At 41.2% G+C, this 15,560-nt stretch overlaps 1 protein-coding gene across 3 annotated transcripts in view; it reads left to right on the plus strand.

Annotated features, from left to right (window-relative positions):
• The window catches only part of LOC136854633 (uncharacterized), an 83,149-nt gene that overhangs the window by 38,831 nt on the left and 28,758 nt on the right, over nt 1-15,560 (plus strand). For all 3 annotated transcript variants that reach the window (XM_067131183.1, XM_067131184.1, XM_067131182.1), the window contains one exon: nt 4,463-4,508. Coding sequence is in view for 1 of the 3 variants with exons in the window: in XM_067131182.1 (XP_066987283.1) it covers nt 4,463-4,508 (46 nt within the window). In the remaining 2 variants the exon portion in view is untranslated. The remainder of the gene's footprint in view (nt 1-4,462; nt 4,509-15,560) is intronic.

Here is a 15,560-nt window from a genome sequence, read left to right on the forward strand (position 1 = left end):
GTTTGTCCCAACAGTGTTCAACTATGCTGCATCAAGCACAGTTTATACTGAAAGCCTCTCAATTTAAACTGCAGGATTCAGACTCTTGGAGCTTTCTCTGGCACTGAAGGATTCATGGAGAAGCATAAAAACCTCTCAATATTAACTGTGCAGGATGCAGACTTTTGGTTCTTACTCTGGAGCTGAAGGATTCTTGGAGAGAGTATGAAAACCTCTCAAGTTTAACTGTTCAATATGCAGCTTTTGGTTCTTTGTCTGGAGCTGAAGGATTCATGAAGAAGCTTGAAAACCTCTCAATATTTACTGTGCAGGATGCAGACTTTTGCATCTTTCTCTAGAGTTGAAGTATTCATGGAGAAGCTTGAAAACCTCTCAATATTAGCTGTGCAGGATGCAGACTTTTGGGTCTTTCTGTGGAGCTGAAAAATTTATGGAGAAGCATGAAAACATTTCAATATTAACTGTGCAGGATGCAGACTTTTGCATCTTTCTCTGGAGCTGAAGGATTCTTGGGAGAAGTATGAAAACATTTCAAAATTAACTGTGCACGAAGCAGACTTTTTGGTCTTTCTTTGGAGCTGAAGGATTCATGAAAAAGCATGAAAACCACTCAGTATTAACTGTGTAGTGTGCAGACTTATGCATCTTTCTTTGGAGCTGAAGAATTCATGGAGAAGCTGGAGCTGAAGGATTCATGGAAAAGCACAAAAATCTCTCAATATTAACTTAGCAGGATGCAGACTTTTTGATCTTTGTCTGGAGCTGAAGGATTCATGGAGAAGCATGAAAACATCCCAATAGCAACTGTGTAGGATGCAGACATTTGGGTCTTTTTCTGGAGCTGAAGGATTCATGGAGAGTGTATGAAAATCTCTCTATATTAATCGAGAAGAATGCAGACTTTTGCATCTGTCTGGAGCTGAAGAATTCATGTAGAAGCATGAAGACCTGTCACTATTAACTGTATATTAATTGTGTAGGATGCAGACTTTTTCATCTTTGTCTTGAGCTAAAGGATTCATGGCGAAGCATAAAAACCTCTCAAAGTTAGCTGTTCAGGATGCAGATTTTGCATCTTTCTCTGGAGCTGAAGAATTCATGGAGAAGCCTAAAAACATTACAGTATTAGCTGTGCAGAATGCAGAATTTTGGATCTTTCTCTGGAGCTTGAGGATTCATGGAGAAGCATGAAAACCTCTCAATATTAACTGTATATGTACAGGAAGCAGACTTCCAGATCTTTGTCTGGAGCTGAAGGATTCACAGAGAAGCATGAAAACCTCTCAGTATTAAATGTGCAGAATGCAAACTTTTGCCTCTGTATGGAACTGAAGGATTCATGGAGAGGCAAGAAAATCTCTCAATATTAAGTGTGCAGGATGCAGACTTTTGGGTCTTTCTCTGGAGCTGAAGGATTCATGGAGAAGCATGAAAACATCTCAGTATTAACTGGGCAGGATGCAGACTTTTGCAACTTTCTCTAGAGCTGGAGGATACTTGGAGAAGCATAAAAACCCCTCAGTATTAAGTGTGTAGGATGCAGACATTTGAATCTTTCTCTGGAACTGAAAGTATCATGGAGAAGCATGAAAAGATCTCGGTAGTAACTGTGCAGGATGCAGAATTTTGGATCTTTCTGTGGAGCTGAAGGATTCATGGAGAAGAATGAAAACCTCTCAGTATTAACTGTCCAGGATGCAGACATTTGTCTTTCTCTGAAGCTGAAGGATTCATGGGGAATCATGAAAACATCTCTGTATTAACTCTGCAGGATGCAGACTTTTGCATCTTTTTCCAGAGCTGAAGGACTAATAGAGAAGCATGAAAACCTCTCAATATTGACTGTGCAGGATGCAGAATTTTGGATCTTCTCTGGAGCTGAAGGACTCATGGACAAGCATGAAAACCCTCAATTTTAAATGTGCTGGATACATACTTTTTGCACTTATGCTGGAGCTGAAGGGTTCATAGAGAAGGATAAAAATCTCTCAATATTAACTATGCAGGATGTAGACTTTTGCATTTTTCTCTAGATTTGAAGTATTCATGGAGAAGCATGAAAACCTCTCAATATTTGCTGTGTAGGATGCAGACATTTGCGTCTGTCTCGGGAGCTGAAGAATTCATGGAGAAGCATGAAAACCTCTCAGTATTAACTGTGCAGGATGTAGACTTTTGGATCTTTGTCTGGAGCTGAAGGATTCATGGAGAAGCATGAAAACTGTGCTGGATACAGACATTTGTATCTCTGAGCTGAAGGATTCATGGAGAAGAATGAAAACCTCTCCATATTAACTGTGCAGGATGCAGACTTTTCTGGCTTTGTCTGCAGCTGAAGGATTCACAGAGAAGCATGAAAACCTCTCAATAATAACTGGGCAGGATGCAAACTTTTGGATCTTCGACTGGAGCTGATGGATTCATGGAGAAGGATGAAAACATCTCAATATTAACTATGCAGGATACAGACTTTCGTGGCTTTCTTCGGTGCGGAAGTATTCATGGAGAAGCACATAAACATCTCGGTATTAACTGTGCAGGATGCAGAATTTTGGATCTTTCTCTGGAACTTAAGGATTCATGGAGAAGCACGAAAACCTCTCAATATTAACTGGGCAGTGTGCAGACTTTTGGATCTTTGTCTGGAGCTGAAGGATTCATGGAGAAGCATGAAAATATCTTAATATGAGCTGTGCAGGATGCAGACTTTTGTGTGTGTCTCTAGAGCTGAAGGATTCATGGAGAAACATGAAAACATCTCAGTATTAACTAGGCAGGATGCAGACTTTTGGATCTTTGTCTGGAGCTGATGGATTCATGGAGAAGCATGAAAACCTCCCAATATTAACTGTGCAGTATGTAGACTTTTGTGTCTGTCTTTAGGGCTGAAGGGTTCAAGGAGAAGTATGAAAACCTCTCAATATTAACAGTGCAGGACACAGACACATGTGGCTTTTTCTGGTGCTGAAGGATTCATGGAGAAGCATAAAAACATCTGAGTATTAACTGTGCAGGATGCAGAATTTTGGATCTTTCTCTGGAGCTGAAGGATTCATGTAGAAGCATGAAAACCTCTCAAAATTAGCTGTGCTGGATGCAGACTTTTAGGTCTTTCTCTGGAGCTGAAGGATTCATGGAGAAGCATGAAAACCTCTCAAAATTAGCTGTGCTGGGTGCAGACTTTTGGATCTTACTCTGGAGTTGAAACATTCATCGAGAATCATTTAAACCTGTCAATTTTATCTGTGCTGGATACAGAATTTTGGCTCTTACTCTGGAGCCGAAGGATTCATGGAGAATAATGAAGACCTCTCAATATTAACTGTGCAGGATGCTGACTTTTGCATCTTTGTCTGGAGTTGAAGGATTCATGGAGAAGCATGAAAACCTCTCAATATTAACTGTGTATGATGCAGAATTTTGTGTCTTTCTTTGGAGCTGAAGGATTCTTGGAGAAGTATGAAAACCTCAGTATTAAATGTGCAGGATTTTTGCATCTTTCTCAGGAGTTGAAGGATTTTTGTAGGAGCATGAAAACCTCTCAATATTAACTGTGCAGGGTGCAGAATTATTTGTCTTTCTCTGCAGCTGAAGGATTCATGGTAGCATGAAAACCTTTCAGTATTAACTGTGCAGGATGCAGACTTTTGGATCTTACTCTGGAATTGAAGGATTTATGTAGACGCATGAAGAAAAATTTGCATTGGTTGAAGGGTCTGTTTGAGACAACTCTTCTGTATGGAAATGAAGTGAAGTTATTGAACCCAAAAGAAAGAATAAAGGCAGAAAAATAGTAATGTATGTTCTATAGGCCTATCTGGTGTATGATTGTTAGAAAAATGAGTAATATAAAGCCACAGAGACATGATGAAGATACTTTGGTGAAAAGATGAAAAAATTAGCCATAGAATAAAATGGATCAGAGTTTTGAGGTGCTTTAGTCACAAGCAGAGAAGTAGGACAACAGTTGGTCAAAAGTATGTATAATTTAGGAGTCTTGGAAAGAAGAATGGGACAAGGATGATGAGGTGGCATGGGAGATGTTTTGGAACAGAAGGGCCTGGAAAGTCATGGAGCTGAAAAGTGCTTTACATGATACAGATGAGTGAAACAGTGTACATAGAGAGTTTGACATGTGTTTGATACATTACACGTGTATTGTGATGCTGTGGATGTTTTCTGTATGTGGTGTTCATTTCTGAATCGGCAGTTAAAGGATGAATGTGACAGTGGATTTTACATTTTCCCACATTACATGGTTTGTGGGTTAGACAATAGCACTCACAGGTAAAGAGTAGGGTAGTTGAAAAATTATGCTACGTTTTGTATACCTACAGGTACAGCGTGAGAGGGCAATACAACGTACTGAATATGCAACCATGGTGTTGTATGCATTTAGCATCAGTAATCAGTTTTACTTGAATATTAAGTTTGATACTAATAGTTTTCCTTCTTTTCCCAGATGTTGATGATGTAACATGTAGACGGCTCCATCAACTTCCTGATTTGTAAGTACTTTGTACAAATGTATCTTGTGACAAACTTATTAATTTTTTGGCCCAAAATGGCTTTGTTTCATACAATCTCCTTTATCATATACGTGCCGTATTTTCTTGGCCTGAAAATCAGAGCCTCATTAGACTTAATTTAAATCTACATAGAGGAGTGTTTTCCATTGTGCAGACAATAACTGTACCTATGGTACTTAACATTTGTGCAGCTCACTTTTTCATGTGCCTCAGTACAGTATAGGTAACATTCGTTGGTTTTAAGAAGATTGTGTTTTAGTATTGCTAGTACATTCATCTTTTATATTAAACTCATATCATTATCACTATAATAACACTGTAGTATTTAATGTTTTGCATAGTACAGTCGACACCCGTTACTCGTGGTTGATGCTTACCACAACCCACCCCCTGCAAATAGCTAAAATCCACAAATACTTGACATCCCTCTAAAAATGCTTATAACTGCCTATTTTGATGGTTCAAACACCAAAAACCCCTCTAAAAATGCTTATACCTGAGTATTTTAATAGTTTTATGACAAAAAGTGCATTTAGTTGTGAAAATGATATGAAAATACAGTAATTACGTGAATATTTCTCTATGAAAACTACTGTGAATAGGCAAATTTTCCGTGAATAATGTGTATACATGTTCCACAGAAAAATCTGTGAATGGGTGAAGCCGCAAATCCGGAACTGCAAATAGGCGAGTGTCCACTATACTGTGATGTGAATTTTAAATTTGCATTTTGAGTTTATCATGTTCTTTTATGTCTTATGCTATGCCTGGGGTTTGGCAGTGCTGCCATGATGAATGGGTTTCTTTTAAGTACATCATCTCTAATTTTTCTTTGTTGTTTCAAGATTATTGTTTGCTTACATTTAGCCATATTACAGTACATGTTGATATTGCAATACACTCCCTGAACACTTGAATTCGCCCTTAATCCCACTAGCCCAAACAGCTCACAATTACCAATCTCACTAGTGGGAAATTTTAACAGCCAGCATTACCAACGCTGCAGGTAAAATCTTGTCACTTGAGCTACCTTAACCAACGGTTGGCAACGCTGTCACAGGTGTGTGCCGACACTCCTACCTTCATGAGTTGCTTTTTGTTCACGCTGCTGGGTGGTTGTTTCCTTCTGCAGTGTGAGGTTTAATCCTATTGCCCGACTTCTCTTTGGTATTTTGGATTCCTGGTGAAGACCTGGATTGTATTTATTATTTTTTTTCTCTTGGATTTATGACTTTTGCTTGGTTGCTGAGCTTCTTCTGGATATTTTCAACGTGGAACGTTTTGGATTTGGATTTGCCGGTTCCCGGACTCAATTGGTCATCATGGACAAGACTTCTCTTTCACCTTCTACTACCGCGCCTTTGACTTCAACTTCGACTGCCCCTATGACTGTAGGAAGGTTAAGTGTGATGTGCAGATACATTGCGATGAATATTCCAACTGGACAGTAGAAGAGATGGAGGATTACATTTGTCGTCGCAAGTCGTTGGTTGACGGCAAACGGTGGTCAGATTCTTCATTGCCTCAAGTGTCTCAGGCTTCTGTTACAGATCAATCGAAAGATTTAGCGAGTTCAGAGGTAGTCAAGCAGTTAGAGGATAGGATTGCAAGTATTATGACAAATGTAATAGCTAGTCTTTTTCAATAATTTTCAGATAGGGATAGCAGCAGTAGTGTTAGGATGTCTATAATCCTTCTTCCTTTTCAGCTCCCCTGCCTGTTCCAGAACCAGCCCTAACGGGGGCTGAGGGTAATGGAGAACCGCAAGCCTCCGAGTGGGTAGGTTCTGCCGGCCCCCTCAGCGCAGAGCAGGCAGTGAAGGACCCCACCCCCCAACCCACGTGTATTGTTGATGATAAATTTAATGTTGATAATGTTAGTCAGGATCAGGATCTAGGCGTGACAAAGTCAGATAGGTCTGGGTTAGGTAGTGAGGAGATGCGATGTTATAAAATTGGAATCACATGCAGATGTATGTTTTTCCTCCATTTTCTGGTCTCATTCATCAGGTAATCAGGCTTCTAAATGGTTTTTGCGTGATGCCATTGGACATGAATATAATGAGTGTCAAAAGGTTATTTTTGAATGGTTTATCTAACATTAGAGAGTATGTGACACAGGAGTTCATGACTAGGATTAGCTCTGTGTACTGGCCCTCAACTAAGGACTCCTCTTCTTTTCCAGAACTATCTTTGTTTCATCTTCCGCTCCCACATTTCTGACCTGTTTCCTTCTTCCTCTTCATCTTCTGTCTTTCATGCATCTTCCACTTTCCCCTCCTTCTTTGACTTTTGGCAAAGATCTCTGTCTTCCGCCTTTTCCTTCCTCAGACAGTCAAGGAGGATCTTCCAGACAAGTGAAAATGCAGTTTCGCAGAATTTGTTGTTCAACCATTATCATCCAAACCCTGTCCGGTGCAGGTGAACCTGTTGCCTCTAGTTGCATTTGGCGACTGGTCTTGTGGTACCTTCTCTGAGCGTTTGCAGCATTTTCCGCTGCGACAGGCCAGACTCTCTATCTTCTTCCTCCGTCCCGCTGTGGCTTCATTTGACAGCTTTCTTTCAGCTTCCCTTTGAGAAAAATTGGCTCAACCAGCTCCGGGTACCCACTGCCTTCCCTTGGTAACAATGTAAATTGGCTGTTAGGTGTTGGTGTTGACCAGTGGTCAGATGGACAATGTATTTGGGCTTCTGTTCAGTTGGTGTCTGTCTTAGACCGGAAGGCCATTCCATCTGAGGTAGACCTTATAATGTCCTCTTGCTAAGATAGATGATTTTCTTTTATTCCTCCAGAAAGTCAAGATCAGGTCTTTTTCATATTCAGGCTTTGGAGGAGGTGGACGGTGCTGTTGGTGGTGGCTTTTAACAGGCAGGACATTTTTCAGTGAGGTAACTTCAGCAGTTGCCACATTTAGTTTCCATCTTCCCAAAATTTCTAATATTAAGATCATCCATGATTTGGATGATGTCAGGTTTAATGGGGTTCTTAAATTGGGATGGCTAACGTCCTGCCTTGCCGTCTCAATGTACTGGCCAATTTGTTAAGTCCTCTCATCAGGTATCTTTGTCAGGAAGTACAGGTTCTCTGGAAGTGGCCAGCAACTGTGGACTTATTCGTTTAAACCATCGTCTTCTGGCTTATTTCTCACCAGTGGTGGACCCAATGTCAAGATCTGATGTTAAGACAACTGATTATCAGGTAAGGTGCTTTTTCTATGACTAATAGCTCCTTGCTGGCCTCAACGCCCTAGTTTTCCAGAACTCTTAGAGCCAGAAGAAGTTCTGATGTTCCTACCCATGGGATCTCAGACAACCGCATTGTCACCATTATCATCCAAACCCTCGCATGTTTCTAGGCAGCTGACAGGCCAGACTTAAAGCTGTGGCTAGACAGCTTTCTTTCAGCTTGAGAAAGTCAACCCGTAAGCTGTACCAGGTCAGATGGACAATGTATTTGTCGTTTCTTCCTTCTAGATAGCTGATTTTCTTTTATTCCTTCAGAAAGTCAAGGGTCTTTCGTATTCAGCTATGCTGGCTACCGCTCAGTGTTAAGTACATTTAGTTTCCATCTTCCCGAAATTTCTAATATTAAGATCATCCATGATTTATTACATTGAACGTTTACTCAGGCCCTCCATGGATTCTTTCTTCCCCTGCTTTTGAACCCAATGAAGATCTTGTTAAGACAACTGACTAAGAAGGTGCAGTGGAGATGGGAGAGCTTCAGGAGTTTCTAGAGGCTTTATGTCGTTTCTTCGAATTTGTGGCGAGCATTGAACCCTCTGTCTTCGTTTAGGGTTCTTTCTCTGTCAAAGATTGTTGAAACTGTCATCCTCGAGCATTAAAAGTCTATTTGTCAAAGGTTGAGAAACTCCATCTTCGTCCGCGTACACTTTTTGTCTCTCTGCAGAATCCTTCCTGTCCGCTGTCAAAGAATGCAATTACTTACTTTCTGAGGGAGGTGATTTCCCTGGCTTCTCCGGGTTCTTGTCGTCTTTAAGCTCTGTCTTACCCCCAGCGCACAGTACTCGGAGTATGGCTGCTTCATCATCCTTTCTAAGGAATTATTCAGTGTCTTCTATTCTGGAGGCAGCCACGTGGAAGTCCGTCTCAGTGTTTACTTCTTTTTACTTAAGAGATATTCAATTGGCCTCATCGGAGGGTTATTCTCTTAGTCCGTGTGTAGCAGCTAACTCTGTTATCTAGTGTGTGTTCATTTTAGCTGAGGTGGTATTCTCTTAGTTCAGAGGTTCTTAGGTTAATAAGATAGAGGAATTCCTTTCAGTCTTTAGAATCTTAGGCAGCAGTGATAGTATAATCACAGGAACTTGGGTTTAGTATGTTTTAAGTATCCTAGTCTTTGATAGTCTCCCTACGAGAGTCCAAGGGGGTGCTCTAGTAGGTTAGAGTCTTCCGTTGGTGCTGAGATACTTCGTTGCTTGTCGGTCATTGGGCCTTATCTGCAACCTAGGTGGGTTACCCGGGGACAGTGGCTGTGCACACTGCTTCATTCCCCTACATACATGAGAGGCTCTGAATAGCCACATGGAAGGCTCATCGTACTCCTCCACACATGAGAGGTTCTGAAGAGCCACATGGGAGGTCTACGGACTGAGACAGTACTAACCTGACTGATGATCAAAGTACTCTCCAGCATGTCTCTTCACCGAAAGCATTGATTGATATGGTGAGTGTATGACTAAACAGATATCCTATGCAGAGCAGATTGGTGAGCTACCATCTCTGCAGTTGTAAAAAGGGGCGTGCAATAGAATTGATCCCTCCTCCTTGAAATGTTGTTAATCAGGCGAATTCAGGTGTTCAGTGAGTGTATTGCAATGTGAAGTTTTCTTAATACTTATCCTGAACACCTGAATGATTCCCACCCTTCTTTCCCCACATCAATTTAGAACTTGAATAAAGCAATTGACGAAGGTAGCAGTGTTGGCACACACCTGTGTTAGCGTTGCCAACTGTTGGCTATGGTAGCTCAAGTGACAAGATTTTACCTGCAACGTTGGTAATGCTGGCTATTAAAATTTCCCACTAGTGGGATTGGTAATTGAGAGCTGTTTGGGCCAGTGGGATTAAGGGCAAATTCAGGTGTTCAGGTAAGTATTACAGTATTAGTTTTATTATGAAAACTTCAGTTTTTGGTCCCTGAAAGTTTACTGTTAGGTCATCCTTCAGTATAATGTTCAGTTGTTATGGGTGGATAGTACTCAGTGCAAAGTGCTCTGCGTTTGTGTGCTGACTTAAATAAAAAAAAAAAGCCCATAAGTAGGCCTTCGAGTCACCCGTGCCCTGAGGTGGTTTAGCTCTCCCATTTGTTCTCGGCTATCTTGGTATGCAATTGTCGCTTAACTTTGTCTCTTAACTAGTTGAAATTTGCTTTTGTGTTACATGTCCATGCCTTTTGTTTGTTTTCACCACAGCATCTTGCCATTACGTGCCTTCACCTCCTCCAGTAGCCCCGTGCTTTAGATCTGTGCAATGTATAGTTGTTTTTGTGCTGAAGGGAGGCATTTCAGTATTTTTTTTTCTTTGTGTGATCCAGCCACATGGGCAACCTCCTTTGTCTGACCTGTGTTTTTCTGATGGCTACAATAGAGGTTTTGAGACCCAATTTCCGTCACTGTATGAGCAAGGGCAAGCCCTGTAGTAATATGTCTGTGATTGCAGTAGACCCACATTTTTTGTATACAGTATACCCCCCGTACTTGTGTTCTTACGATTCGCGGACTCATGTATTCACGGATTTCTCTGTGGAATGTATCTACCCATTATTCGTGGAAAATTTGCCCATTTACTGTATTTTTCACTGAGAAATATTCACTAAATACTGTATTTTCATATAATTTTCATGACTAAATGCACTTTTTGTGATAAAACTATTAAAATACTCAGGTATAAGCAATTTTAGAGGGTTTTTCTTGTGTTTAAATATCAGAATAGGCAGTTCTAAGTGTTTTTAGAGGGGGTTTTAAGTATTTGCGGATTTTAGCTATTCGGGGGGGGAGTGCGGTACGCATCCCCTGCGAATATGGGGGGTTGACTGTATGTCATGTTGGAGACAAGAGCATATGATGAATATATGGGGCTCATCTTGATGGTCTCTCTAAGAAAAGAGATGCTGTAACGAGGGTAGTTCCTCCAGGGAACCAACCCTTAGCCTTTCTCTAAGCCCTTCAGTTTTCCTGTCTTTGCCACCTGTGACAGGCAGACTGAGGAAATACAACAGCGTAGGGAGGTTACACCCTTCTGGAACATTAGAGATTCCAATATAACAACCCATGTCAGTTTCCTGTGGTTTTCCACCCACCTTCACCCAACTTCGATGAGTAGGGCGCCAGGGAAAGCAGTGGTCAAGGCCCTATGCTGAACCCCCTCCTCCTGATAAGAGTCAGAGAGAGAGAGGAGAGCCGAGTGAGGTGATTTGCTCTCGATCTCGACACTGCCCAGAGTTTTATCCCCACTGCCCCTTATTTCTCTCCTTCAGTGGGTTGCACCTCTGCAGAAGAAAACAACTTATAGGAGTAATGTCTTAAGAGGGATGCCCTCCTCCTCCAGGAGGAGAGAACAGGCGAAACCAGTGTGAAGGGGGGACACTCTACAAAGTAAAACCGATTGCCAAGGAGAAGCATACATTGGAACAGAGTCGGGGAGCTGCTGGAGCTGGAAGCTCCCTCCCCTTTGGAGAAGAGACCCTGAGACCAAAGGATTGAGTATAGTATTCCTTTTCCCTTTTCACTTTGTTTGTGCCTCAAAATTTTGCCATTTTCTTTTTGGGGTTCAAAATTTTGCCATTTTCTTGTTGGGGTTCATAAGTATCAAGACCTGTCAATTAATCAGCATCTCCTAAGGAAATTTGCCTGAAGTTTTTACCATCCTCAGTATAAATGATTTTGTGTAGACATCATCAGTTAATGAGCAGTTTTTAAGGAAATTCAACTAGAATTTTCCTTGAGCAATTTTTAAGGAGATTCGACTAGGATTTTCCTTAACGGGTGTGAATGCCTCTGTGTAAGGGATATGGAACTCATTTGTTAATGGGGTGCCCTTGAGGAAATTAGGCTAAGTTTTTCACTTACATATACATATAGTACTGTATAGATACTCTCGTGTAAGAGGTAGAATTTGGAGTGGGGACTGGTTCCAGTTCTGAAGATCCATGTCATCTAACTATGAAAATCCCAGAGAGAGACAGAGGGGTTCAGGTCTTCCTGTTGGAGTGGTCACTGAACCTTAAGGTATGCAAAGCTCTGTGTCATCTTTGGTGCACACCACCAGTGGACCTATTCAGGAGTTTGAGCAAAAAATTTCCATTCCACTGTTCAAAACTATAAGATCTTGTGGCTTGGTAGATAGATGCAGTGCTGCACCCTTAGGGGAGGCCTGGACATATATGTGTTCCTTCCTTTAGGGCAGGTGTTGATGAAGCTCTGCAACTCAACAGACACGAGGATGACGTGGATCATTCCCCTTTTACCAAAGCAGGATTTATGGATAATACCAAGAGCCTGCTGAGGTAGGGAAAGCTCGTCAAACAGTCCCATTTCATGTGCATGAGTGAGGTTATCTGGCGGAAGCTCCAAGAGATAGCCTTTTTGTGAATGAGAAGCTACAGTCATTCTGAGACCTTGCAAATGTTAGACAACTTACCTCTACTGTGGGCAGTGGAATTGATTTCTCCAGTCAATGCCACTACTCCATTCCCTCATTAGCAGATTTTTTTACATTCCTCCATTTGGACAAGAAAGTATCACTGTCAGGGGATGTAGGTGTGCAGTGTCATAGGTTTTAAAACAACATGGCTGGACTTGGGTGCTTCCAGAACTTCTCAAACTTCCTTTGGCACCCGAAATTGACTGTTCTACACAGATCTAAGCAACTATGACTGGACTCTTGTGATGATCTTTTGGAGTCTGCTGACTAGTTTCCTTAAGATATGGCAGTGAACTTGATGCCCTATCTGGCATGGTCATACAAATAGATGGGCAGTCCTTGCACCTCTCCTTTCCACTAGACTTTGCTACTATACTTTTTGTTATCCTGTCCTTGTTTTTGGGCACTATAACAAAATAGGACACTTTTACCTTTCCCATATAGGAAATTCAGGATATAATGAGTGAGGACCAAGATTTTATCTTGCTACAGGCAGATTTCAAGAAATTTTACATCATCTGCGTATGGCAGGTGATCTTGAGAGGCTTTCTCTAATGTGTTAGAGTATGATGCAGAACAAATACTAGCTTGGGCACAAGAGTGTTAAGTGCTCATTATCTTTGGCTATTAAATTTAATCTTGAATTGCCTTTAAGTTTACATGTGGGTACCTGGCACTCATACATATGGGGCCTTAATGCCATTCTTCATTGTGGACCATGCTGGCCATGTTTTACTAGTAGGGGAGAGTTTTGTCCCTTCAACACTATCCTTTTATTCTAAGTCACCTCCCACATTCTGGCATTTACAAAAGATATAGAAAATCTGTGGCATGAGCCATTAGGTCTCATGTTGATTTCAAGTACTTTTTACTCCTCTTTCAGAATACACGTACAGGCAGTCCCCGGTTATTGGCAGGGGTTCCATTCCGACAGTGTGAAGATAAGCGAAAATTGCCAGTAACCGAAACTCGCCAATTTTCGGCACTTATCTTTGCCGATAACCGGAGATCAGCGCCTCTGTTAGGTATGTATCGGCACCAATACCGGGTTATTGGCGCTGATAAACAGAAATCACTGCATATTGGTGCCAAAAGTCTTAGATTTTTGTCGCTTGACAACGCTGTAAAACCGGATCGATGATAACTGAACCCACCAATAACCAGGGACTGCCTGTGCCTGACACTAGTGCTATGTTTTGCACCTGTCGATTCATGGTATATTGCACTTGTACACTGGAAATTTACCTGCTCTACCTCCCATGATATCTGAATACCAATTCAAGTATAATTGTTTTGTAGCATTGCACAATAAAGAAATAAACCGTATTTTGGTAACACAATACATGTTATGTATACTGCCCTGCACATCACCAGAGGTGAAAATGAGACAGGGTGTAAGTCATTACTGGTTTTGACACTATTTCCAAGTCATTATTGAAGGACTGATACATAGAGGTAGACATAACAGTACATATACTAAGGCCATAAACGAGTCACCATGGCCACGCTCGATTACCAGTTAAAAATCTTAAGGACATCCTCAGCCCAGAAGAGGAGGAAAGGGTCCTTTGCCCTGTTATGGCCCTTAGGTATTACATGGACAGAACCAAGAGAATCGGAGGTCCCTCCAGCAATCTCTGGTGCTCTGTCAAGGATTCCTCTCGGCCCCTATCAAAAAATGCATTGTCTTTTTTCCTGAGAAACCTTTTTTCAGAGGTGTACTCACAGATCTGGGAAGATGTACTGCCTACCTTTAGGGTGAGGGCACATGAGATCAGAGCGGTCGCCACCTTGTGTGCATTCAGGCATAATGTGTCGCTTTCAGCGATCTTTCAATCGACTCACTGGAAGTGTGATAACATTTTCGCGACTCACCATATGAAAGAAATGGAGGCAGTTTTCGAGAATTACAGTAACTTGGGTCTGTTATCAGTAGCTGGCATGGTACTGGGGTGAAGAATCATAGGAAGCATTCCTTCCTTGACCTCCTTTCCTTGAAATTATGGTGTCAAGTTTGTTTTTTGGGGAGCCTGGCGGGTACGTAGTACTTGAGTGCCCACCATTCATTTTTGGTAGGGTGATGGTTTTTAAAAATTTTTCAGTGTAGGTGACAGCATTGTCTGGTCTTTTTGTCTTTTGGTACTGCGCCCAGGGCAAGGGCAAATAATCTTATGCTCTGTGGGTATTCAGAATACTCCTTTACTCCAAAGCTCCCCCTTAAAAGTAGAGACTACTCGCGGATGTTCTGCTAAGTCGCTACAGGTCACGATAAGCACTGGCCAGAGGTAGTAATCACCTACTGTAGCTCTCTTACCAGGCAAGAAAACAACAAGCATTTTACCAATGCTAACAGATTTCATGTTTCAAATTCATCTTCATACCTGACTGTTTTTGGAACAGAAAATGTCCCGATATCCCACCTCCTGGCAAGTGGGATTCAGCAATGTAATTATTGGGTAAGTTACTTATATGGAAATGGTATTTTCTTAATGAAATTAAGTTTCATATATACTTACCAGTAATTACAGATTGGAGCCCACCCTCCTTCCCCTCTTATGAACATAAAAGCACAAAAGAAGTGAGCTCCTCTGTTTTGTTGTTCCTATTGTTCGCTGATAAAGGGCGGGGTAGTCACCTACACGAAAACGATAGTAGCGCTACTGCGAATTTTCAAGTTTTAAGCTGCCGTGGAAAAGTATAGGTATGTAATTACTTGGTAAGTATATATGAAACTTAATTTTTTTATGAAAATACCATTTTATATGCACACACCCTTTATTATTGTCAGGTGTGGATTTGTCGCCTCTAGTGGTTTTGTATGTTTGCCCTTACTCAGGGCTGGCCTAGGGTTCCTGGCGTTGGGATGAGCTGAACTCCGGTGCCCTTACAAGTATAAATTTTTTAAATTTTTACAAGGAGATAAACTGAAAATGTAGAATGAAGAGTTTATTACAATATACAGTACAAGCCAAAGAAAGCAGTAGAGACACAGCATCAAGGTTTCAAATCCTTTCATTAATATAACTAGTAGAGAGAGGCTGTTATGACTGTCTACATTACTGGCAATGCTCACACATTGTTACAAACAAACACTGAATGGAGGATGAGTGCCATTGATCTTGTAGATATCTGTACTATGGCCTCTGCAGAACAGTGTAAGGTTCAGAGGCTGCAGCACCTTGGCATTAAGTTAATCCCCAGCTAGTGACATAGATAAATCTATAACCAAACATTGTAATGGGTAATGAATGCTGACAAAGTTAGCATACTGTATTCATGGTACAAAAGAAAAGTAAGTGAATTAATATATAATAAGTTAAAAACAAGAAAATAAAAACACAAAAATGGGGCATTCAAATCGGTACAG

The sequence above is a fragment of the Macrobrachium rosenbergii genome, chromosome 29 (genome assembly GCF_040412425.1).
Source record: "Macrobrachium rosenbergii isolate ZJJX-2024 chromosome 29, ASM4041242v1, whole genome shotgun sequence".
Lineage (NCBI taxonomy): Eukaryota > Metazoa > Arthropoda > Malacostraca > Decapoda > Palaemonidae > Macrobrachium > Macrobrachium rosenbergii.